General features: G+C 43.7%; 1 protein-coding gene across 1 annotated transcript in view; it reads left to right on the top strand.

Annotated features, from left to right (window-relative positions):
* The window catches only part of ryr2a (ryanodine receptor 2a (cardiac)), a 392,644-nt gene extending 366,229 nt beyond the window's left edge, over window positions 1-26,415 (top strand). The window contains exons 106-115 of the mRNA XM_041973182.1: window positions 3,068-3,110; window positions 3,270-3,403; window positions 3,844-3,904; window positions 5,270-5,416; window positions 6,335-6,469; window positions 19,416-19,572; window positions 20,528-20,592; window positions 20,668-20,768; window positions 22,459-22,510; window positions 23,363-26,415. Coding sequence (XP_041829116.1) covers window positions 3,068-3,110; window positions 3,270-3,403; window positions 3,844-3,904; window positions 5,270-5,416; window positions 6,335-6,469; window positions 19,416-19,572; window positions 20,528-20,592; window positions 20,668-20,768; window positions 22,459-22,510; window positions 23,363-23,458 — 991 coding nt within the window. The 3' untranslated portion in view covers window positions 23,459-26,415. The remainder of the gene's footprint in view (window positions 1-3,067; window positions 3,111-3,269; window positions 3,404-3,843; window positions 3,905-5,269; window positions 5,417-6,334; window positions 6,470-19,415; window positions 19,573-20,527; window positions 20,593-20,667; window positions 20,769-22,458; window positions 22,511-23,362) is intronic.
* The last annotated feature ends 603 nt before the right edge of the window (window positions 26,416-27,018 follow it).

The following is a 27,018-nucleotide window of genomic DNA, read 5'->3' as shown; positions in this document are numbered from 1 at the left end:
TCTAGGATCTACTTTCCTGGTCTTAGTGAGGACTGGAGTTCTAGGATCTACTTTCCTTGTCTTAGTGGAACTGGAGTTTCTGGATCTACTTTCCTGGTCTTAGTGAGGACTGGAGGTCTTGCATCTACTTTCCTGGTCTCAGTGAGGACTGGAGTTCTTGGATCTACTTTCCTGGTCTTAGTGAGGACTGGAGTTCTAGGATCTACTTTCCTGGTCTTAGTGAGGACTGGAGTTCTAGGATCTACTTTCCTGGTCTTAGTGAGGACTGGAGTTCTTGGATCTACTTTCCTGGTCGTAGTGAGGACTGGAGTTCTTGGATCTACTTTCCTGGTCTTAGTGAGGACTGGCGTTCTTGGATCTACTTTCCTTGTCTTAGTGAGGATTGGAGTTCTAGGATCTACTTTCCTGGTCTTAGTGAGGACTGGAGTTCTAGGATCTACTTTCCTGGTCTTAGTGAGGTTTGAAGTTCTAAGATCTACTCTCCTGGTATTAGTGAGGACTGGAGTTCTAGGATCTACTTTCCTGGTCTTAGTGAGCATTGGAGTTCTAGGATCTACTTTCCTGTTCTTAGTGAGGACTGGAGTTCTTGGATCTACTTTCCTGGTCTTAGTGAGGACTGGAGTTCTAGGATCTACTTTCCTGGTCTTAGTGAGGACTGGAGTTCTTGGATCTACTTTCCTGGTCGTAGTGAGGACTGGAGTTCTTGGTTCTACTTTCCTGGTCTTAGTGAGGACTGGAGGTCTAGGATCTACTTTCCTGGTCTTTGTGAGGATTGGAGTTCCAGGATCTGCTTTCCTGGTTTTAGTGAGGACTGGAGTTCTAGGATCTACTTTCCTGGTCTTAGTGAGGACTGGAGTTCTAGGATCTACTTTCCTGGTCTTAGTGAGGACTGGAGTTCTAGGATCCACTTTCCTGGTCTTAATGAGGACTGGAGGTCTAGGATCTACTTTCCTGGTCTTATTGAGGACTGGAGTTCTAGGATCTACTTTCCTGGTCTTAGTGGAACTGGAGTTCTTGCATCCACTTTCCTGGTCTTAGTGATGACTGGAGGTCTAGGATCTACTTTCCTGGTCTTAGTGAGGACTGGAGGTCTAGGATCTACTTTCCTGGTCTTAGTGAGCATTGGAGTTCTAGGATCTACTTTCCTGGTCTTAGTGGAACTGGAGTTCTTGCATCTACTTTCCTGGTCTTAGTGAGGACTGGAGTTCTAGGATCTACTTTCCTGGTCTTAGTGAGGACTGGAGTTCTAGGATCTACTCTCCTGGTCTTAGTGAGGACTGGAGTTCTAGGATCTACTTTCCTGGTCTTAGTGTGGATTGGAGTTCTAAGATCTACTTTCCTGGTCTTTTTGAGGACTGGAGTTCTAGGATCTACTTTTCTGGTCTTAGTGAGGATTGGAGTTCTAGGATCTACTCCCTTGGTCTTAGTGAGGACTGAAGTACTAGGATCTACTTTCCTGGTCTTAGTGAGGACTGGAGGTCTAGGATCTACTTTCCTGGTCTTAGTGAGGACTGGAGGTCTAGGATCTACTTTCCTGGTCTTAGTGAGGACTGGAGTTCTAGGATCTACTTTCCTGGTCTTAGTGAGGACTGGAGTTCTTGGATCTACTTTCCTGGTCGTACTGAGGACTGGAGTTCTTGGATCTACTTTCCTGGTCTTAGTGAGGACTGGAGGTCTAGGATCTACTTTCCTTGTCTTAGTGAGGATTGGGGTTCTAGGATCTACTTTCCTGGTCTTAGTGAGGACTGGAGTTCTAGGATCTACTTTCCTGGTCTTAGTGAGGATTGGAGTTCTAGGATCTACTCTCCTGGTATTAGTGAGGACTGGAGTTCTAGGATCTACTTTCCTGGTCTTAGCGAGCATTGGAATTCTAGTATCTACTTTCCTGGTCTTAGTGAGGACTGGAGTTCTTGAATGTACTTTCCTGTTCTTAGTGAGGACTGGAGTTCTTGGATCTACTTTCCTGGTCTTAGTGAGGACTGGAGTTCTAGGATCTACTTTCCTGGTCTTAGTCAGGACTGGAGCAGCAGCGTTCTGGACTAACTGCAGGTGTCTGATGGACTTTTTAGGGAGACCTGTGAGGACTGCATTACAGCAGTCCAGTCTACTAAGATAAATGCATGGACCAGTTTTTCTAAATCCTGCTGATTCATCTGTCCTTTAATCCTCCATATGCTGCAGGGAGTTCAGTCACGGTTCTGAATAAGATGTAGATTAACCATGTGAACATCTTCACCCAACATGGTGAAAACTCCCACATTTCTGCCGTTGATGATGTTGGTGAGCAGTCGCTATAGAAGATGCAAGCGAAGAACAGGGAAGTGAAGGTGCTCTGAAGGAGGTTGAACGCAGAGGAACAGGAAGACAGTGAGAGACTGAGCAATGCACAAGAGTGTCGGCCAGATGAACCAGGAAAATGGCCAGAGAAGCCATTTAGAGGTTAAACTAAGATCATGTTTGTTTTATACCATGGGAAAAGTATGCGTTAGAACCATCAATGAAGTCCACATAGGGGCCCACCAAGATGATTTGTACATAGGGCCCAGAAGTTTGTGCCTCTAGTGCACCTCTTGGCTGAATGTAGCCTAGTAAGCCCAAATATTCCCATAGTGAGATACCAAGTGAATGCTTGAAAAATAACCCCGGTTCTCTGATAGCATGAGCGAGGTAGGGGTTGTCCGCCCTCCTTGTGTGAAGCGAGGAAGAGTTCAACCAGGTCGAGTGATGGTGTAGTGCCTGCTGGGTATATCCTTCCTCTGGGCATCAGAGTCACTGCTGCCAGACAATCACGGCTTTTATGATGGAGTAGAAGCTTCAGAGGAACATGCAGAGGAGCATTCTCCATCCTGAGATACCTAGTTCAGGTTAGCGGGGTACTACACTTATAGATGTAACCTCAAGTTCTTTTTGGTGTGCTGCCAACTCCTGCTGAGCACCTGCATGATGGAGAACCGTGACCTTATCTCCCACAACCAGAAGAAAATATTAGAACAAGATGTTTTTGGTCTTTTCTGATGTTACAGTTCTTTTCCATTTTAAAGTGCTAATTTTGTCCTACAACTTTCAGATCGTTCCCCAACAATTACTGGGATAAGTTTGTGAAGAGAAAGGTAGGTCATGGTGTAGACGTGATAAAATTGATGGTGATGTACTAGCCGCTGAATATAAAGCTTCCTGGTCACACGGGGCAGCCCCCTGGCCTCAAACAGGGTTGCACCCCTGGCCAACATGAATAAATGAACAGATTTGACAGTCCTGCTTCTCTCCAGGTAATGGATAAATACGGGGAGTTTTACGGCCATGACCGCATTAGTGAGCTGCTGGGACTGGACAAGGCAGCGCTGGACTTCAGCAACGCAAACAAGAAAAGAAAAGCCAGACGAGACGGCTCATTGGCAGCTGTGTAAGTCTTCCATGTCTGTATGTGACGTAGCATGCATGCAGCAGAAAGCCGCTAAACTGATGGTGGCTGCCTGAGCTGCGTCCTCTGCATTCATTTCAGTTATAAGCCAATAGCTGAAGACATCGTTTTTGCTCATATAACTGGTATATTTTCTGTTTTCACAGCTGTAGCCAGTCGTTTGCTTCAACATGAATATTTCTGCATATATTTAAAAGTAACCTGACTGTGTTCAGTACTCTAAACGGTAGCCGGTGCAGCCGTGTTGTTTACTACATTGTTCATGGTAGACATGGATGAGTTAGCCAATGGTACACAGGAAAGGTTATCTGACATAAACGGCTGCATGTTTTTGGTGTTTGGTGCATGTAGCTCATCCACACATTAAAATAGTTTATTTTCTGTCAAGTGATGAAGACCCCCTCCTCTTCCTCTTTTTACAGGCTGAATTCCATTGATGTGAAGTACCAGATCTGGAAGCTCGGGGTTGTTTTCACTGACAATGCAAGTGTTTAACACACAGACCACACCTTCATCTGGTTTCATAGTGACGGCATTGTGTGCACATCTTACATTTTCCCTTCATGTTTGCTATGATTGGAAAATCACATGAAAGTGATTTTGTCTTTTTTCCCTCCTTTAAATGATTTTGGTTCTCTTTAAAGATCCACCTGAAGTTTGTTTGAAGCTAATGTTCTAGCTTTAGCACTGTCTCATTATTCAGGTCTGGCTAAAGGGTTGTCTTACCAATGGATGTTATGGATGTAGAGGTGGAAGCTGTGACAGCACCTCTTAGTTTGGACTGGAGTCAGTTTGAAGTCAAGTTTAACTTGTCTGGACCATGGTTTTAGTTTAAATCTGGACTTTCTGTTGAGCAGAGTGGATTAAAAGCAGGGGTTTTGGACCCTTCATCCTGAGCCAAAGCAAATGTAAGTTTGACCTCATAGAAAGAATGTGGGCTAAATTCAACTGCTGCTGGTGCTTAAATTGACTGAAATGTTGGGAAAAGTTCACTCATACAAGACAGCAACCAGGAAAACTGTTTAATATTGCAAACAGAAGCTTTAAGACAGGATGTGTTACATCAGCCAGCGTGCAGACTGCTGGTAGGCTGGATGAATTGTTAAAAATTGTTGGGAGTAATTGTCATTTGGGGAGTTTTCCTTTTTCATTTGAAACCTCAGCTGATGTTGGAGAGTATGTTGAGAGTCAGGCCTTCTTCAGGTTGCAGGGACCAAGCATGTAGTAGACAAGTGCTTCCAAAACACACTGCAAGCCGTGGCTTATTTGTATTTTCTTTACTTAATAAGTCTTGTAAAAGATTACTAAAAAGTGAAAAAAGAATAAGCAAAAGAAATGAAATGTTCTCCTTATGAGTAAACAAATCTAAGCAGGGTCAAGTTCTAGTGTGTTCTCTGGGCTCAACAGCAATCACTGACAGTGAAGAGAAACTTAAAGCTTGTCACATACTCCCAGAGCAAGAAAACCGTCGTGGCTTCTCGCGGAGGATGGAACAGCCTTAAGCTTCATGGATGGCTTGTTAAGCCAGAACCAATCAGAGGCTCGAGCTCAGAGCAGCTTTAATTGTCTTCAATAAAATTTGTTGAAGTCCAATACTGTCCCATAGTTCTAAAGCAATAGTTTACTAACATTGTGAACTAAATTATATTTCTAATTGACATCTTTCTGTGTTTAACCAAGTTACTGAGTTTGTCTGAGCAGGTAATCTTAACACTCGTCCATGTTACGTCACCTTGTAGTTTTAAAAAATAGACTCAGTTTTAGTGTTTAGGAAGGATGAAGGGAACATTGTGTAAAGATGGCTGCAATAAGCAGTGGTGTTAAACTATCCTTCCCCCTTGTCTGCAGTCCTTCCTGTATCTGGCCTGGTACATGACCATGTCCATCCTGGGTCACTATAACAACTTCTTCTTTGCTGCCCATCTGCTGGACATCGCCATGGGTTTTAAGACCTTGCGCACCATCCTCTCTTCCGTCACACACAACGGTAAACAGGTAAGCAGAAACAGCTCTGGCTGTGTTTACATTGATAAGTATTTTAATAGATTCTTACAAATGAAGATTAAAAACATGAGAGTGAAGTCTTTTCATAAAGGGAAGAAGCACATTTCCTGGATGTCTTTGACAGCAGATGCTGAGTTTTTAAGGATGGAGAGGACTCAGCAGACAAACAGATGAGCATGCTGGTTTGAACCAGGGTGTAGTAGACCTGGTCTGAACTGGTGTGTAGTAGTTCTGGATTGAACCATGCTGAGGTAGTCCTAGTTTGAACCGGGGTGTAGTAGACCTGGTTTGAACCAGGCTGTGGTAGACCTGGTTTGATCCAGAGTGTAGTAGACCTGGTCTGAACCGGTGTGTAGTAGTTCTGGTTTGAACCGGGCTGAGGTAGTCCTGGTTTGAACCAGGGTGTAGTAGACCTGGTCTGAACCAGTGTGCAGTAGTTCTGGTTTGAACCGTGCTGAGGTAGTCCTGGTTTGGACCGGTGTGTAGTAGACCTGATTTATACCCGGCTGTAATAGACCCAGTTTGAACCCGGCTGTAGTAGACCTGGTCTGAACCGGTGTGTAGTAGTTCTGGTTTAAACCCGGCTGTAGTAGTCCTACTTTGAACCGGGGTGTACTAGACCTGGTTTGAACCAGGCTGTGGTAGACCTGGTCTGAACCGGGTTTAGTAGACCTGGTTTGAACCGGGCTGTGGTAGACCTGGTTTGAACTGGTCTGTGGTAGACCTGGTCTGAACCGGGTTTAGTAGACCTGGTTTTAACTGGGCTGTGGTAGACCTAGTTTGATCCGGAGTGTAGTAGACCTGGTTTGAACCGGGCTGTGGTAGACCTGGTTCGAACTGGGCTGTGGTAGACCTGGTTTAAACCTGGTTGTAGTAGTTCTAATGCTGTTGTGTCTGTTTGTCCTCCAGCTGGTGTTGACTGTTGGCCTGTTAGCTGTGGTCGTGTACCTCTACACCGTTGTCGCCTTCAATTTCTTCAGGAAGTTCTACAACAAGAGCGAAGACGGCGAACTTCCAGACATGAAGTGTGACGACATGTTGACAGTAAGTCTGGTGATGAGGAGGCATTGTTCTGTTAAATGATGTCATGGTGACCACACTTTACCTTCTCCCCATAATAAAAATAGAGGCCCTTCTGACAGTGTGTACACAGCTGAGTCCAGTACTGGAGGGACTCTCTGGAAGGTTCAGGAGCACTCCCAGTGGGCTGTTTAGCTGTTGGGTTGGTGTGCTGGTCAAAATAAATTAAAAATTTTTTTTTATATAAAGTAAAAATAAATAAATAAATAAAAATAAAGTTTGGACCCTCAACGATAAGGCAGTCTGAAATGCCAGGTTTGGTGTTTTTGGTTCTGTCCTGTGTTACACCTGCACCATGTTCCACTCTGGATCACAGATTGTCCACACCCTTTCTAACCAGTCAATCACAGCATTTTAATCATCCACACACACTCCAGTCATGCACCACAGCAGTCAATCCCCGGATTGCTAATTAGCTACACCTCCACCCAATCTCCTCACCCAGGCCATATATACTGTCAGCATGCAGAGCATGAGAAACAAGGAGTGATCAGTGATGAAGAGTGGTGAGTGAGATCATGCAAATGCGACCTCGCCTCCACGGAGGCCAGAGGCAGACCAGGGCCTGGGCCGGGCCCTCAGCAGCATACCCGGAGCACCAACCCATGCCACCCCACCACAAAGACAACTCCAGCCCCACCCGAAGGGCGGCAGAGGAGAGCCCCAGCAAGAGCCCCCCACGGTCCCGGGGCACAGGCCCCAGTGGGCCAAGATCAGCGGCCGCCGGCCCCGCCAGGGACCGGCCCACCCAGGGCAGCCCAAGCGAAGGGCCCAGGGCCCCAGGAGCCCAGAGGCGGCCGCCCCACCCCCCAAAGACAGAGGGCCCGCAACATGCCCAGGAGGACCAGGCCCCCCCAGACAGCCACCCGGCGTAGGCCAGCACACACCCCGATGTTCCAGCCGCACACCCCGGGAACCAGGGTGCTATCGGCCCCCTCCCCCCACTCCCCATCTACTTCAACCTGCATCCCATATAACCCCACACTCACACCCTCCCCCGTGCCGCACCCACAATCGCTCACCACCACACAATCACACCACCCACAACCCTCCCCCTATGCCCCGTGGGGGACACCCCAGGTGGACCAGCGGACAGCGGGCCCCAACCCCCATAGAGCCAGCAGCCCACCAGCGCAGCCATCCCGGGACCCGGCCCCGGGGCAACCCGAGCCTTTAGTGGCATTAGGCACCCCTGCTCCCCAGGAGGCCCCCCAGGGCAAGACAGGCCAGGAGAGGCCGCCCCCCACGACCGGGCCATTCAGGGACCGCAGCCAGTGAGCCGCCACCCACCCCAGAAAGTTCCCACCCTCCCACACCCCTAAAGGGGAATGAGAGGATGGGGACAGCGGCAGACCCACGGCCCCCCCCCCCCCCCCCAGGCCCGCCCAAGCCCCCCCCCCTACAAGTGCACTTAACCCCGCCCCAACCACGCACAGAAACACATGCACACACCTATTTTCTTGCATACTCCTACTCATCATAACTCACATATGCCCTCTCAGCCCCACCCAAAAAATATAAACACTCGCACAGCATCCAACCCTCCCACTCTCACTCCCCAGACACACCCCCACTCATCCTAACACATGCATACGCACACACACAAACATACCCCCCCATTCACACAAACATCCACAGTATAGACACACACACAACATACAAGCATCCCTGTCTCACACCCCAGCCCCTCCCCCTATAATCCCCCGAATCCCACTCAGCCCTCCTTCAAACCCCTACACCCCCCCTGCCCCCGGGCCATACCCTGGGTCCCAGGGTGTCAACCAGACACCAGGGCATGCACCAACCCACACCATGGCAGCACATCCGGGCAGGCCCAGACCCCAGGCACATATGGAGCCCACCACCCCGGAGGGAGGAGGACCACCCCCAGGCACCAGAGCCCAGAACCCCCGCCCAGCCCGCCCCAGAATAGCCCGGCCACCCGGCTCAGGACCGACGCCCACCAACCCAGGCACCACCAGTGGCCTCACCCCCCGCCACGAGGCGACTCCAACCGCTGGCCCCCACAGCCCCCGACGGGGACAGACTCAGAGCCACCCCCACCGCAGAGCAGCCCGGTCCCGCATCACGGGCAACCACAAAGAACACACAACCACCAGTCACTCCCGGCCATTTCTCAAACCCCCATAGCAACGAGGTCACAGTCCTCCACCTACACTAAGTGATGGAACTAAGCACAGGGGACCAGAAGGAATGAGATTCAGCCGAATAGTTATTTAAGGAGGCAGACATTGTCTCATTACTGATGTGGTCAACTAAGAGATTCCTAAACTGCTGAATACACAGATTATTTTTGTTTTTCCAGTTCACAAGGATAGTTTTCTTTGCGATGCATAATGCTGTGCGTATCATATGTGCAGAGTTAATTGCCATATTAATGTCACCCAAGTCACCTAGTAGACATAGTGCGGGGATTGTAGGAATATTACATTTAAACCATGTTGACATGTCCACACATACCTGAAGCCAGAACCTGCGGACAGGTGTGCAGGACCACAAGGCATGGAGATAGTTGTCTGGTGTGTTTTCATTGCAGTGTGTGCAGATGTTTGATTGTGACAGACCCATCCTGAACATCCTTTGTCCTGTATAATGAGTTCTATGCAGAATTTTGAATTGTATTAGTTGCATATTTGAGTTTTTAGTCATTTTAAAGGTGTTTAAACATATTTGTGACCATTTATCTTTATTAAAGTTACTGGATAAGTCACCCTCCCATTTTGAAGTTGGAAGACAAATTGAGTCTTCTAGTTTGGATAATAGTCTATATGTTTTTGATAATAGCTTTGGGGCATTGAGATTCATGAATTCTGCCACCCTAATAGGTAGCTGTAAGTTTAATTGATTATTGGTATATTTTTTACATATAATAGATTTAAGCTGGTGATATTCTAAAAAATTTTTGCTACTGATTCCATATTGTGAAGTGAGAATATTAAATGGTAAGAAGTTTCCATTTTCTATTATGTGTTCTAACTGTTTTATTCCTTTATTTTTCCAGTGAGTAAAATTGATAAGATTTTTGTTTTGCAGGATGTCAGGGTTGTTCCAGAGGGGTGTAAACTTACATGGAAAAAGTGAGGATTTGGTTATTTTAGAAAATCCCACCAAGCCACTAAGGAGGAACTGATATTGATGCTTTTAAAACACTTATGTGTTTTGATGGTTGAGCTGATGAATGGCAGATCAGAGATAAACACATCCTCACATAATGCTTGCTCTACATCTAACCATGTTTCATCCAGACTGCTAGGTTTGAGCCATTTGGAGATATACTGCAGCTTGTTAGCTAAGAAAACATGATTCAAGTCGGGTAGCTCCAATCCGCCTCTATCTTTAGTCTGTTGTAAAGTTTTTAGACTGATACGTGATGGCTTAGTTTTCCATAAAAATTTAGATATGTGTGAGTCCAGTGACTTAAACCAACTGGAGGATGGTTTATTGGGTATCATTGAAAACAGGTAGTTTACTTTAGGTAGAACCATCATTTTAACTGTGGCAACCCTCCCCATGAGTGATATGGGTAAGCGCCTCCACCGTGAGAGATCATCCTCTATTGCTTTAAGTAGCTGGACATAATTTAGCTTTGTTAGTTCTGATAGCCTGGGGGAAATGTTTATGCCTAGATATCTAATGTTTCCAGACTGTATTGTAGTATTGGGTATGTTTTGTAGGTCACAGTTGATGGGCATAATAATAGTCTTAGACCAGTTAATAGAGTATTCAGATATTGATGAGAATGTGTTAATAAGTGTGATTGTCTGGGGGAGAGACATCGGTGAGTTCTGGAGGAAAAGTAATACGTCATCAGCATAAAGACTTATCTTGTGTTCTATATTTTTGGCATGGATTCCTTTAATCTCTTTATTTTGTCTTATGGCAGCAGCTAGGGGTTCAATAAAAATAGCAAAGAGTGATGGAGAAAGTGGGCAGCCCTGTCTGGTGCCTCTCTGCAAACAGAAGCTTGGAGAGGTTTGATCATTGGTCTTCACACATGCATTTGGGTTGTTATATAATATTTTTATCCAATCTATGTAAGATGACCCAAACCCAAATTTGTTTAACGTTGCAAATAAAAATTTCCAGTTTGCTCGGTCAAACGCTTTTTCTGCGTCTAAAGAAATGACTGTGGATTCCAGATTATGTAGAGTAGAATAATCTATGATGTTAATTAATCTACGCATGTTAGTAGAGGAATGTCTACCTTTAATAAAGCCTGTTTGGTCAGGATGTATTATTAGAGGGGTTATTTTTTCTATTCTTCTGGCCAAAGCTTTGCTAATTATTTTGAGATCTACATTTATTAATGAAATTGGACGGTAACTGGATGGAAGTGTCGGGTCTTTACCTGGTTTTATTAGTAGAGTAATATTGGCTAGGTTCATATTTGAAGGTATTTTTTGTTTTTCCCTTATTTCTAATATCATATTGTAGAAAGTGGGTGCCAGCATTGTCCAGAATTCTTTGTAGAATTCTGCTGGGTAGCCATCTGGACCTGGAGCTTTATTGTTGGGCATATGCTGGAGAGCTTCATGCAGTTCGCCGACTGAAAGGGGGGAATCCAAGACCATTTTATCTTCATGTTTTAATTGTGGAAGATTAATGTTACTAAGAAATTTATCAATATTGTCATCTGTTGTAGTTAGTTGTGATGTATATAATGTTTTATAGAATTCTTTGAAAGTGTTATTTATCTTGTCAGGGTCGTGGCTGATGTTTCCTTCTGGATCTCTGACAGAGGAGATGGTTGTTTTCTCCTTGTTTGTTTTTAACTGATTAGCCAGGAACCTTCCAGATTTATTTCCATGCTCAAAATTCTCCAAGCGAAGTCTTTGCACCAAGAACTGCGTCTTTTTATCTATTATTTCATTAAGTTCAAGTTTAGCTTTCCTTATAGCATTTAGTGTGTGTTCTTCTGGGGAGACATGGTAAGCGTCCTCTAAGGATTTAATTCTGAGTTCTAACTCTGAAATTCTCAAAGTTTCCTTCTTTTTCTTATGAGAAGAAAAGGAAATAATTTTCCCTCTCATTACTGCTTTTCCTGCTTCCCAAAGAACACACGCTGAAGTTTCTGGCAAGTCGTTATTTTCTAGATATAAGGACCATTCTCTTTTAAAGTAGCTGATAAACTCAGGATCTTTAAGTAATGACGTATTAAATCTCCAGTTTCTAGTTGCTGGTTTATTGCTCTTACTTCTCAGAGTGAATGATACTGGTGCGTGATCACTAATGCTAATAGGATGGATTTCTGGATGATTTCTGACATGTCATTCATCAGCAAGCTGCTAGTTAAGAAATAATCTAATCTAGAATAGGAATAGTGGACTGAAGAGAAGAAGGTGTATTCTCTTAGTGTGGGATGGTGAGAGCGCCAAGCATCACAGAGACCAAAATCCTTCATGTTTTACAGTTTCTGAGGATTTCCAGACTCGATGAGCTCCTGTGGTACTATGTTTGTCTAGTATAATGTTAAAATCACCTCCTACAATTAATGTGTTATCTGAGTGACCATAGAGTGAGGCGAAGAGGGAGTGAAAGAAGGACGGATCATCAACATTTGGACCTGATATATTTGCGATACATAACTTAACATTTTTAATAGATAATGTAATTATTATAAATCTGCCTTCTGGATCTATGATTGTATTATCTATATCAAAATTTAACCTTCTATTAATAAGAGTTGCTACTCCTCTGCCTAGAATTATAACAAGCTGAATACACGTGTGGAAACTGGGTTGTTGAGAGAAGATCTATTGTTGACTTTGATAAATGAGTCTCTTGGAGTAATATAATATCTGCTTTCATTTCTTACAAACGATTAAAAATTTTTAACCTCTTTTCCCTTGTGCCAGCTCCACGCACATTCCAAGTGACAAATGTGAGTTCGTTCATGAACCAACCACAGAAATGAGGCTATATGCATATTACTGAAGCGTGTGTGCGTGCATCCCACTGCTTCTCTGCGTGCAGGTGTATCTGCCAGCTGGTTGTGACAGGGATGTGTGTGTGCTTGTGCTGTTCTGTGTGTGTTCCTGTGAATCATGAAAAGTGCTGATGTGTATATAATATAATGACAAGTGTTACCGTTAACCGTTAAAGGGTCGGAGAGAAGAAGTGTAAAGAGTGAAAAGAGTGACAGTGCCAAAGAAAAAAAGTAATTTAAAAAACGCATCTGTGCTGAGAGCAGTGTAGTGGAGACGAGCAGTGGATTTACTGTTAACTAAATTATCTTTTATGGCAGTTTTATGGATATAACATGATCTAGTGAGAAAACAGGAAAATTAAAGCACATACCAAGTCAGTAGAGCCACGGAGTGATGTCCGGGTCGCGGTACAGCTGTCCATTAATAAATAATTTATCCACCGCGATGACAGCGCGAGCACCTTCCGTGATGGATTTCCTCCTGATGGGAAACAGGACTCTCCGTCGGTCCAGAATCTCTCTGGGATATTGGTCGTTTACTCCAAAGTTGGTTCCCTTCAGTTCGCGGCCCTGGTTCTTCACCTGCTCCTTCTGTTTGAAGCTGACGAACTTCGCTACAATAGGTCTTGGTCTGCTGGACCCGGGTTTCCTCCCGCCGAGCCGATGGACTCTGTGAAAGGAGATGTTTTTCACCGTTTCCTCCGGGAGCTTCAGGTGGGTTTTGATGAAGTTTTTCACCGTGGTCTCAGGGTCCTCCTCCGTCTGCTCTGGAATCCCTGCAAACACCAGGTTCTCTCTCATGCTCCGCGCCTGCAGATCGATCACCGTTTCCTTCATCTTCTTATTTTCCTCCGAGAGACGGGTCAAGCCCTCGTTGAGGGATTTTACCGACTCTCTGAGACCAGCATTTTCTACAGCCAGTGTTTCCACCTGCTTCTGGCTGAATTCTAATGATTCACGTAGCGCCTGGAACTCCTTGTGGAGAATTTCTACCAGGCTCAAACGTGCATCAAAACTACTGAGTTTCTTATCTATAGAGATCAGAACATCTGTTGAGTCGTTCCCCGGTGGTGAAATAGCTCCAGGTGAATCCTCATTTCGCTGTCTCTTGGACTTGGATGAGGTGGAGGGGGTGGACGTGTTGTTTGGTTTCCCCATGACGATTCTGTCGTAACAACGATCTATAAAATCTGTCAGGTTGGCCAAATCCTCCTCGCTGTGCTCCAGAGTGTACCTTTTAAAGACACTATTGTCCTACTTTAAAGAATATTTTGATTAGGCTGGCACAAAATACCATTGAATGAAAGTATAAATGTTTGGGCGCGCCTAGTTTGAATCTGCCGTCTCCCCGGAACTACGTCACCTACAGCATTAGCGTCACTTACCTGCCACCAGCGTCACCTACCTGTGGGCAGCCTCCTTCCTCTGTAAGATAACGGTGCACCACACTAATTCTAATAGATGAATGAATAAATTCACCTGCAATAAAAAAGTCTGCACCCGCACTGTCAGCGCCCGACGGTCAGCGTCCGACGGTCAGCGTCCGACGGTCAGCGTCCGACGGTCAGCGTCCGACGGTCAGCGTCTAACTGTCAGCGCCCGACGGTCAGCGTCCGACGGTCAGCGCCCGACGGTCAGCGTCTAACTGTCAGCGCCCGACGGTCAGCGTCCGACGGTCAGCGTCCGACGGTCAGCGTCTAACTGTCAGCGTCCGACGGTCAGCGTCCGACGGTCAGCGTCCGACGGTCAGCGTCTGACGGTCAGGTCAGCGCCCGACGGTCAGCGCCCGACGGTCAGCGTCTGACGGTCAGCGTCTAACGGTCAGCGTCCGCACCCCAACAGACAATGTGTTTTTCTGGATTCTTTTTCTCATTTTGTCTCTCATAGTTGAGGGATACCTATGATGAAATTTACAGGCCTGTTTAAGTGGGAGAACTTGCACAATTAGTGGCTGACTGAATACTTTTTTGCCCCACTGTACTTACCACCAATAACAAATGACCATTCCTATTGTACGCCTGTGGAAGACCTCTCTCCAACTAGAGAATCATCATCTCAGCAGGTTTTCGACCTTAGCAGTGAAGGGTGTGAAGAGTCTGATGTAGAAGGTTTAATGCAAGGGATTATAGACGGTGACGGTGATGAGTTTGAGCTGAGTGGTGAGGAAAGCATCAGGATCAAAGCGTCTGATGTTGAGGATGAAGAAGTAAATGTCTCACAAGAAAGAAAAAGTATTGTGTCAACAGGAGAATTGATGAAGCTCTTTCAAGTGTGTCATTGGGAAGGAAGGTTATGGCAAATGTTTGGTTAGACCACCAACAGTCTTCAAAATTGGATTTGGGATTACAACAGAAAGCATCGATGGTCATGTTCACATGTAGAATTCTCAGCCTCTAGTTAGAGGAATAATGGAGTTCTATGTGTCTGTCCCTGCAGCTGTAATTGTCACTGGAAATGAGAGTAGTTCATTCATGGAGGTGAACCACTCTCAAAAAGAGAGTGGTTCAGCATACAGAAGGCTTTTCCCAGAGCTTAACAATGATGGACAGGACACCATGAGGCTGTACTGAGCGTTTTATGTGAAGAGCCGCTGAGACTCCAGATATGACAGCCCAGGTCATAATGCCACATATCGAACCTACTCACTCCTTGACATCAAATCAAAGTTGGTCATGGCACAGGAAACTGTAAAAGTCACAGAGGTGAAGAACAGTTATTGGCTTGAGGTGGAAGGTCTGGAGAGATGCCTTTCCAAGTTAGGAGAAAATGATGTGACCATATCTGTTCCTGTGACAGACTGTCATCCATCAGATCAGAAAATCATGCATCACAAATATTAATGCGTACAGCACAAGTATGACCTCTGGCATATCGTGAAAAAGGTAAAAAAGGACCCTGAGGAGCTGCTTGAGTGGATCAGAATGTTTATAGATCATCTCTGGGTTTGTGCCACAACATGTGAGCGAAGTGTGACAAAGCTAAAGGAGATGGACCTCAATCCTGCATCACATCACTAGTGTGCATCCCTGGGTGTCTGCTGAGACCATGACCAAGTGTTAGCTTGCTGGACTAACAAGCAAGCTAACCGAGATTTTTAAAACACATTTTTGGCTGGATGCTTTTCATGTATATTTAAGCAATTTCACTTCCAAAAACTGCATGTTTCATTTGATTACAATAACATGAACAATAGCAGAGCTGGAAAAGGATGCAGAGGAACAAGGCGATATTGTGGATGGGGCATTCGCTGGCCGCGGGGAGCTGTGGCTGCGACCCTCCTCTGCTGCCCTCTGGGCTGATGCCTGGTCTAATCTGGGGGATCTCCCTGGTCTGCCTCTGATTTTTTGCAGGGACCTGGTCACATTTGCACGATCACTGATCACTGTTCATTCCTGATATTTTGCCCCCACATTCACTAACCTGCTGAGACCCAGTTTTTTCCTGTTTAGATTGAATAGCTGACATTATTAGCTTGTGTGAACTTTATTCATGGCGTGACATCGAGGGTCCAGCTCCACGTAGACAGGTCATCATGAGTTTCAGTCCACAGCTTGACTCCAGCTTTAAGACTGTGTTTCATTAACACTTTATTGCTGCTAACCTGAGCCTTTTGTCATGTTAAAAATGGATTATAGGATGGAAAAATCTCTTTTTCAAAGTAGACTATTAATGCAGCGTAAACTACCACTGTGACAGCTTTGGTCAAAGTCAGTCCAAAGATAGCTGCTGATTTATTAATATGACTTCACAAGTCAGCCATTAAAACTTTGGTTGTGTTTCCTTAAATATTTCTCCAGAAGTTTGTGTCTTTGATGCGTTTCCTCTGATAGGGAATATCTCATGAGTCTCAAACGAGTGGGATTTGTGTTGTCAGGGACGAGGAGAGGACAAAGGTAGAGACAGTGATGAAGCTCAGCTTTGATGCAGCCTGGTCATCTCAGAGAATTACTATAAAAGGACCTTTATGATGAGGACGAACGCCTTCTGCCACCCAGAAATTTCAGGTTGCTCACTAATCCCCGGGATCAGCCACCCACAGCATTCCAAACAGCTTGTCTGATTCCTATTAAGGTGGCAGCTCTGCCTCGTCTGACGTTCAGTGGGGTGACGGGAGGCTTAGCAGGATGAAGGGATGAACTGATGGACGTTCTTAGCCCTGGAGATGTTTCTGTTCCTTCACCAGTCAACAGATTTGGTACAATAACACGTCTCAGCTGATCACTGCTTCCTGTCCACTCTGAGCTCTCCTGTCTCTGGACAGAGGATTTTCCGTCCTCTCCCATCTCTCTCTGTCCCCCATGACTCATTTCTAACTTTTTCTGAAGTTTGATATTTTTTTTCTACTTCCTAACTTTCTGTTGATGTTCTGCAGATGTTGTTTATTGAAAATCCTCAGCAGCCACTCAGATATATTCATCCATCTGGAATATTGATCCCTGAAGGGAAGTTTTAATAATAATTGTATGTTTTATCTTTTGTTTTCTTCTGTAGGTTAAATTCATAAGACCCAAACTGCTAATCATAAATTTGTGGTTTGACACACCTTTGTTGTTAAAAGCCCGTCTGAATTTTGTTTTGCATCACATTTGACTCAACCTTTCTGAGCCACGATCCCCAAGATAATATAAGAAGGTGTCCCTCCAGACTAGCCTGCAATCTGCAGAAAGCTGGAATTTAAAGCTAAACCCGCATTGCTGGACATAGAGATGCTTCGTTAAACTAACGCTCTTCTCTGCTCTGTCTGCTAATGATTATTTCATCTTTGTTTTTATAAATCTTAAACTTCCTGTCTAAAGGGCCGACAGGTTTTTTCGTATTCTTCCATATTGCTCTGGTCACAATCAGACATAACGTAGATGCAGCCATAGACACACAGAAGGAGACACCTCGTTACACGCTGGAGCGTGATGCAGCATCGCCGCCATATTGGATAGGTGTCCGCATTCCAGGCTAACCGGAGTCAGGGCAGTTCCAGCAACTATGTACGTATTTTGTGCAGCCTACGGTTGCAATAACAGCACAATATTAAAAGCTGATAATATAATATAATATAATATAATATAATATAATATAATATAATATAATATAATATAATATAATATAATATAATAATAATAATAATAATAATAAAAATAATAATGTAAAGTTTCCTTACTTACCCTCAAAAGATATATATTTTAAGACTCTCACTGTCCCCACCAAACAGCTCTCTAAGTGTGTTAATGTTTGTTTTTGATTATTATTATTACTATTATTATTTAATTATTTAGGAGGCTGGAATAACAATCCCACTGCAGGGCAGTTTCAGGACATTTTTTGTTTGTTGTCAAAAATGTACTAAAAGCTGTCCTGTGAGGTGTGCCGTGCAAGCCTCGTCACAGCTGCTGCACCCTCATCCCTCGACCAGAGCTTCCTGCGTCAGCTGAAAAACAGTGGTGGGCTGATGGTCCCACATCGCTGAAACCCAGTTTGGAGAACCACCATTTCATGCTTTTGTCCTTTGTTGTCTCTGTATTTCTTAATGTAAGGCTGCACAACACTGCAAAATTAACTTCCCTGGAGTTACAGAGTGCCAGCACACACAAGAAGCTGTGGAAAACAGTGTGTGTGTGTGTGTGTGTGTGTGTGTGTGTGTGTGTGTGTGTGTGTGTGTGTGTGTGTGTGTGTGTGTGTGTGTGTGTGTGTGTGACAAAGGAAATTCAAATGATCAAACTTGTTTATTAAAGTGTCAATTCTTTTATAAATAAAGTTTGATTGACTGATTTATACGTTTATTAATAATTTACCTGGTCTTTGTTAAAGAACATAAAAAAGCCTGAAAGCAGGAATTTTTAATGTGACCTGCATCATAACTACATCTCTGCTGTTTGTAAGAAAGCAAACCGCGGTAAAAAGTCGTGGCGTTATGGTGATTGTAGTTGGGCATACTCCTTAGAAATAAATGTATTGGAGGTGCATGAGACACCCATCCAAGATGGCAGCCGCGTTGATCGTCAGCTCCAATAGGCAGCGTCAGTCTATGAGGCGTCTGTGTATAAATGTCTATGTATGCAACGACCTCTTCTAATAATAAGAAGTGATTTGGCCCATTACCGCCACCAACTGGTCGGAGTGTGGACCAGAGCGTCAGAGGAGACGAGCGGTTCACGGTGTGATGTCAGACAGGTTGTCCATGAGAGGCTGGAAACCTGCTAGAATCTTCAGCCATAAGAAGGATAATGTGGTTTTTACTGGACTTGATTCCCTGCTGTGATAAAGCACCTACATCCACAAAATCAGCTTCTGTTGCAGAGATGAGACCATGTTTGGATTTGAACTGATGCTTATGACTTACAGCAGTTAAAAAATGAACACGCTGATTCCACAGAATAATGTCGCTGCATTAAAACGTTATTTTCTGACAGCTCTGAAAGAAATCTTAAATTTATTTTAAAAAATGAATATTGTTTTGTTTTACAATGATCTGCTCCCTTGACATTATCCCGTGGGGGTTGGGACCAGCAGTTTCAGAAAGCTTACACGATACAAACAGGAATACACACTTACACTGTCCACACAGTATCAAATGAGCACATCATCGTAACTCTGTAGACAGAAGAAGGTTAACCTCATCCGCTTTCAGAGGTTACGGCAGAATTGATCCTCATCATCACCGACTGCTGACAGCCTGAGAACCTGCAGTCCAGAAGGTGTTTGCAGACACCAGGAATAACGCACATCTTGAGCCGGACACTTCTGTCTCACATGTTTCAGCTTTCTGTAGAGACCATGGTGATGGGGATGTCATTTCAGACATCAGGCAGAAACAATGAGATTTGTGACGAAGAGGCTGCAGTAAATCTGATATTTAAGTTTCTGCTTCTGATCTAGCCAATCACAGAGTTTTTTCTGTACAAACACGCTGGAGCTGCAGAGTTTTCCCGCCACGTTCCTGCTGAACTCCTCCTCCTCTGTCCTTCACAGTGCTACATGTTCCACATGTATGTGGGCGTGCGGGCAGGTGGAGGGATCGGAGACCAGATCGAAGACCCAGCGGGTGATGAGTACGAGATCTACCGCATCATCTTTGACATCACATTCTTCTTCTTTGTCATTGTCATCCTGCTGGCCATTATTCAGGGTAAGCCCCCAGATAAGTTCAACCATGACTCAGTAGTCTGGTTTTCCAGAATATAAATTTTATCCGTGTTATCGGGTGTCCTGAGTTGGGTGGAATCAAGATTCAATTTAAAAATGGTAAATGAACTATTCATTCATTCTCTGTACCCCTTTATCCATTTTGGGTCGGGGTGAGCTGGAGTCGATCCCGGCATTAACAGGTGAGAGGCAGGTACACCTGGACAGGTCACCAGTCCATCGCAGGGCCATGAGATTAAATGATGTAGTTTTAATGAAAGTCGATGGGACATTTTTGGCTACGAAGGTCAGCAGATGGAGTTTCTGCTACTACAGAAAAATATTAATGATATCAAATAAATTTTACTGCTTTTCTCTGACACAAGACTCTAATTATCACCAAAAACCCATCCAGTGCTGTAGTTTTTTTTATCACATAAAAAATAAAAAATATGAAAAATATTAAATACAAATTTTGCAAAAAATAATGGAGCAATTCAAATAATCAAACTGGAATTTAAATGCTTAAAATTCTAAAAAGATTTAATGTTTGGTAGTTCTGAGCATATTTGGAGCAATTTAAGTCATTTAAAAAAGTAGAAAAAAATAAAACGTTTAATGATTTCATAGCAGTTTTTTTGTGCGTGAACATTTTTGGCCATGAAGGTGTCCATAGTGAGTAAATGTGAGGAGGACACACGAGTTGAAGGAAGAGTTCAGGTTATTTAACAACAATAAGAAGCTAGAGTTTCCATCAATTAAAAGGACAAAAACTTTTATTTCTATAATAAAAATGGACCAATTGTGATCATGATGTTAATGCTGAGACCATTAAAGACAAAAATGTTAATGTTGGTGTTGATAAAACAACCTGCTTCCACTGTGTGAATCAGAATCAGAATACTTTATTAATCCCGGAGGAAATCGTGTAGAATAAAATGTTTTCTGTGAAATTTCAGGGCTGATCATTGATGCTTTTGGGGAGCTGAGAGACCAACAGGAACAAGTGAAAGAAGACATGGAGGTAAAAACAGACTCAGCTGACAGAAACATGTCGGGTTCAGGTCCCGTCTAATGAGTCGTCCTCTTCCTTCTGCAGACCAAATGTTTTATCTGTGGAATCGGTAATGACTACTTTGACACGGTACCACACGGCTTTGAAACGCACACTCTGCAGGAGCACAACTTGGCCAACTACCTGTGAGTACATCTGGAGTTTGTGTTGCTACAACGTGGGTCGGTCAGGTTGAGAGGGACCTGGATTCACGTCCTGTAAAGATAAATACGTTTAAGTGCAACTGTCCTTCTCTTTATGTTGGTTTTTAAACTAAGGCTGAATTTGTAAGAATGTCACATGCAACAAACAAGAATGCAAGAGAGTAGATTCTTTCATCCATTCAGGCAGGTTCATTAGGAGTCCTGAGGTGCAGGGAAGCTTCTAGAAAACAAACTCCAGGGAGGTGGGAAACATTTCTGACGCTGAACAGAACTTCTGAACATTGTGAACTCAACACCTGCACTGATATTCTCAACAAATAGAGAAGCTGATGCAAGCAATGCTCACATCTAAAGACGAGTGATTTTAGTCTCACACAGGTTTTACAAAGACTCAATCTTCCAGGGTCACCATTTACAAGACTACACCTAGGTTTTTGTGATATGTTGGACAGTTGATCTGATATCTGCCACAGCTCCACCGTTGGCGACGGTCCACCTACGACGCTTCGTCACCAGTTCGTGTCTCGTTCTGTCAGGTTTCCTGTTTCTGCTTTTGTCAGAGCTCATCTACCGGTTGTTGATGGTGTTACATGACTGCGACTTGCAACAAGACTAGAAACAGACTGCGCAGACTTCCCGTTTAAACTTAACGGGTGCGCTGTGACTCCAGTTAAACTCCTGAGATTTACAAAAGACTTTCAGTTTTTAGGCTGGGACTGTGGAAATCACTTGGTGTAAGGCCAGCATGAGACAGTTAAACATGGTGACAGCTTCACTCTTCCTTTAATTCCACCATTGAAGAACACAAGCACGTGACCCGCTCCGGTGCAGGATGAGGTCTGGTCTTAGAACCCGGAGCCACTTGTTTTCTTTCAACCTGAGAATCGCTTGGCTTGATTAATGCCTCTTCTTGTTTTGACGTTTTCTGGGCATGTTCCTTAACGAAGCAGCTTACTGGATTTAAGGTAAAATGGTTTTCCAGGATGTTCCCAAACCCACGTGGTACAAATATCCATCATGTTTGAAGAACCACTAGATCAGGGGGTCAAACTCCGGTCCTCGAGGGCCCATGCTCTGCAGGTTTTAGCTGTTTCCTGCTCCAACACACCTGATTCAGATCAAATGGATCAAACAGTTTCTCGTCACTTTCTTCACAATGATCCACTCATGTGTCAGGTGTGTTGGAGCAGGGAAACAACAAAACCCTGCAGGACAGCGGCCCTCGAGGACCGCCGACTTCAACTTCTAGCTGACCAGTGAAGAGCCTGAAAACGACTTCCTATAGACACTCTATGTTTCTCTTAAAGATTGTAGTTGTTTTCCAGAAAATGTTGCTTTTTTAGGAGTTTCTGTTGTTTGCACACACAACCTCTTCACTGATTTGTTAATGAACTTTTGTCTAAGAGCTTGTTGTAAAAGTTGTCATGTATTTGTTTTTTATTTAAACAAAGTTTTACAGCTTTCAGTTTTCAAACTGGGACAAAGTTACTTTCGTTCCAAATGTTCAGTAATCTTACTTTGATAAAATTGTCCGTTATGGTTGGTTATAGCCAGAGTTATTTTTCACTGCCAGTGTTTTTATAGTGAATGTGTGTGTGTGTGTGTTTGTGTGTGTGTGTGTGTGTGTGTGTGTGTGTGTGTGTGTGTGTGTGTGTGTGTGTGTGTTTTACAGATTCTTTTTGATGTATCTCATTAACAAAGATGAAACGGAGCACACTGGCCAGGTAACCCAGCTCATTTCCCCAAAGTCTCAGTATTTTATATTTTCTTTGCTGCTGTGATGGTCTGAGGTTTGTACAGCTCAACTTATAACTTTTTATTGTTTGCATCATTAAAATCTCATCAATGTTTAGTATTTTTCTACAACTCCAATTCCAAAAGAGTTGGGACACTGAGCAAAATGTAAAATCAAATTAGAACGCAGTGATTTATAAATCCCTCCATCCATATTTTTATTCCCAGTAGAAGATAAAACATGATGAAACTGAGACATTTTAGCTGACTGGTGGCGTCTGTAGTTCCAGATGTTTACAACCTGGTTTGTCTCAGATTGGTGAACCTCTGTCCATCTTTCCATCTGAGAGACTCTGCCTCTCTGAAATGCTCCTTTTATACCCAGTCATGTTACTGACCTGTTACCAGGTAACCTGGTTAGTTGTTAATGCTCCTCCAGGTGTTTCTGGTTTGTACCAGGTACTTTTCCAGCCTTTTGTTGCTCCTGTTCCAACTTTTTCCATCAGATTCACTATCAGCTCATATTTTCATCACATGGTGAAACGTTTCTGTTTCATCATCTGACGTGTTTTTATCTTCTACTGGGAATAAAAGATGTTGATGAGATTCTGTTTTTATTTACATTTTGCACAACATCCTAACTTTTTTGGTGTTAGAGAACAAGATCCTTTTATAGACAAAATCTGTGTCTCGGTCTTCGGTGCATTAAATTCAGCTTCAGGCCTTTTCTCATAAAACAGCAGAGTTTCCATGAACCAGTTCATGCTGCCTTCACTCAATATTGAAAATATAATAAACAAAGAGTTAATTCTCACTTCCTCCTCCATCGCTCTCTCTTTCAGGAGTCTTATGTTTGGAAGATGTACCAGGAGCGTTGCTGGGAGTTTTTCCCTGCTGGTGACTGTTTCCGGAAACAATATGAGGATCAGCTTAACTGAGCTGTTCTGAAGACACTTCCCTTTAAGACTGTAACCTCCCCATTAACCTCTGCTGCTGTCTGCCCTCTACTTGGTCCTCAAACCTTTCTTACAGATGTCTGAGGAGCAGCCACGATCTCAAACTCCGGCAGGAGGATCCACATGTCCATCCTAGTCCTCAGGCATCAATCAGAGCATCCTCATCCAGACTGAGGACTCTCCAGCTCCGCCTCAACCTCCAGCACACTTTGTATGGAATGCTTCTAAGACTTTGTACATAGTAAATGTCTGATTATATGCTGTACCATATGTAACCTGTGGCATGTTAACTTTGACTCAGACCTCCTGGTTTCACTTTAGTCTACATACACAGTGACATGCAAACACTACAAAGGAAGCAGAGGAGCGTAAAAACATGCAAGGGAAGACACAAAGATTCCTCCTGAAAGGTTTTCACGGTGGATACACAAAGAGGATCACGTAGAACAAAGTTCAGGACTTTGTTGTCCTCCTCCTGCACCGACAGAGGTGCAGGAGGAGGAGATGAAGAGTATGCTTCAGCTTTCAGTCACCAAGTCCGAGAAGATCAGCGATTAAAAAGATCAATCACAGCAGCTCCAAAAGAAATCGGATCTGAGGAGCAGAAGAGGATGAAGTGGGATGACTCCTGCATGACCTGTTGTCAAAAACAGCAGATTATTCTAGAAATAAGAAGCTGCTGTACTGGATCAGACCAGAGTTTACAGACGTTAACATGGTTTCCACTCTCTGTTCTTGTGAAGGGCTCTTTAACTATCAGTTCTCATTGTTAGCAACATGATCACCAGGTGAGGTTTGCTCCTGCAGAGCTGAGCGTCCTGGAACCAGAAGCCTAGTACCTACCTACACAACACAGACATGTCCCCTAAAACCATAAATGTTCAACATTCAAGTTCATTAGATGGATGTGAAGCTGATCCTGGGCACATCCAGCCCTTAGCATCAGTGGCCTGGCAACCATCCAGATCAGGGTTCATAGCACATTAACATTTGTTAATGAAATAATGGTTCTGAAAGGCAATACAAAGGTATTCAGTAGTGGTGGCTGCAGGCTACTTAGTGAGCCAAAAACTTCTTAATGAGTCCAACTGGAGCAATGAGTAGGGGTGTAGGAGCGGCTGTGGGAGGATACAGTGCCTTACTAAACCAAGGGTGAGCTATGGAAGCTGCAAGAGGACATCTTCAGATGTCCGGTTAAGAATGTTACTGGGAATGCAGCATGTTTGGGTCCAGACAAGAGCAGAAATACCAGGCTTTAGATAAACCACCCAGCATCCTCCGACTGCAGTCCAAACAACGTAAACCTGGACCAGCTGGTGGCATCACGGTCACTGTGTTCAGGTCCATCTCTGTTAGCGCTTCAGTCCAGGATGATTTAAATGTACCTCACCTGCTACAGCCTAGCTCTGCTCCTCCAGGCTGGGACATGATAAATATTTATCATGATAAATCTTTAGTATTTTAAACTCTCTCATATAAAAGTCCCTCCTGTCCGATCTTTAGCTAGGTCAGGGGTTCACTGACCTCTGAATGTAAAAAGCTCATGTCCACGGCAGTCTTAGCAGAGACTATTTCATATTTGTTTCTTTAGCCCAAAACAAGATGCTCTGAGCTTTTAATAACAAGGTTTCTGCACCTTGTTATGTTGCCACAAAACCTGCAGCAGGAGTTGAGTTTCGGGAGGTGATCCACTTCTTTAAGTCTGCCCTGCTCAGACGTCCACGTCGTCGTCAGCTCCAGTTTGGTGTTTCTCAGCTAATTTCTAACATCTGGAAATGTATTTCCATGTTACATTTGTTGTTGTTTGCTAATTTGTCAATACAGATTAATGGTATGGGTACGCCAGCATCGTTGTCAGTGATTTTCCTCAGTGCTGGTGAGGGAGGGCTGAAGGGTTGCAGAGCCTGAGCTGGATGGACCAGTCAGCTGTTCTAGCTCATATTTAGCCATGAGTGTGAGGAAGAATTTTAATGCCATTTAAAGTATATGTGATACATCAACACATGGAAAGCCGGGTTTCTGCTAGCTTTGCTTTGGTACACGTGTTTAAAGTCTGCAAGAGTAAACATTAAGAGATGAAGAGCAGTCAGGCTTTGCATGCTCAGTTCTTATATTCTGTTAGACTAATGGAAACCAGCAGCAGTTAACAGGGTGGACTGGGACGTCCTCAATGATTGGAAGTGTTTGACGTCCCAGACCAGGTGAATATTGACTCGATATGTGGAGGATCCCATTGCGTGTTTTTGTGTGTTTGTTTTCCAGGTGATGATCTTATGCAATAACACAAAGTTCTCTTTTTGTATAGACACAGATGAGGGAAGAATCCCTCAAAGAAAAAAAGCCATTGCATGTTAGTTATGGAGGTCTAATGGCACTAAATCTATGCCATCCATAAAATGCATTTAATGTTTAATAGGATCATTTAAGGTTATTTAGATTTCTGTAATACTGTATTTAGGTGTTTGTGGACTTCACGGTAACTTTAGTCATATTTTATCACAACTGCATCCCTTTGAGAGAAAGAAAGAAAGCAGTATCTAACTTTTTTTGTTTTATGGAAATAAAAGTTTAATTTCACGATCAGTTATAAGTCCAAGCAAATGGCGCTTGTGTGTGTTTGACTGAGCAAAGGAAGCTGCAAAAAAGGCAGGACTAATACAACCGACTTCACCTGTAGAGACACACAAGAACTTATTCAGTTAGTATTTATTCATTTTATAGTCTTAAAAATGGTATAAAATAAACCTATAAATAAAAGTTAAAATATTAAATTAGATAATCACCATCTTCAAGTACAGTATATACATATGTACAGAGATGGGGGGAGGGGTATATTTGCTTGTTTACAGAACATGACCAGCCTCTTTTCTGTTTTAGCTCTTACGTACTTTTAAATAGCTGAAAGTGTTTTTCTCTGCAGATATAAAGGTTTCCAGTCAGAACGGGGAAGCTGCAGACTGAAGGCTTTAATGTGGATGGACCCCTCTGGTCCGGGAAGCAGGTTTTTAGTGAAGCAACTTCAGCCTCAGTGTTTCTTTCCTGGTTTTGCTTTTAGCCTGTTTTCACACGGGTTCAGTTGCTTTTGGGGAAATAAAGGAGACGCATCCTGGTACCGCTGAGCTTGCTGGGGCGACCGTATGGCGGCTTCATATATGGGTGTAGCGTGCTCATACCAGATGGATGTTATGCCTCTTTTTTAACTATTCAAGTACCACTAATGCTGTCAATAAGTGGTATCGATCATGTCAAAATGCTTTTTTTTCCATATTTACTATGAAGGGGGGCCACACCGTATAGTGCATCATGTAGACTTGAATAGGCTGTCGCTACGTCTGACAAAGAAACATGTAAAAGAAGAAATGAATCAATGAGTTATGTATGGATTTGCATGATCTGGAAAATAAAGCTATTTATAAACTTGTAAGATCTGCTTTGTTCTTTCTTTAACTTTACCCCTGTTTGATTTTTCATGAGCAACAGATACATGAGTGTTTCATTACACCTGTTAGGTGTTTCTGAACATCAGCCCCCACAGCTGGACT

This window comes from Melanotaenia boesemani, chromosome 21 (assembly GCF_017639745.1).
Source record: "Melanotaenia boesemani isolate fMelBoe1 chromosome 21, fMelBoe1.pri, whole genome shotgun sequence".
Classification (NCBI taxonomy): domain Eukaryota; kingdom Metazoa; phylum Chordata; class Actinopteri; order Atheriniformes; family Melanotaeniidae; genus Melanotaenia; species Melanotaenia boesemani.
Note: the sequence above shows the minus strand (reverse complement) of the source record. Positions and strands in the feature narration are given on the sequence as shown.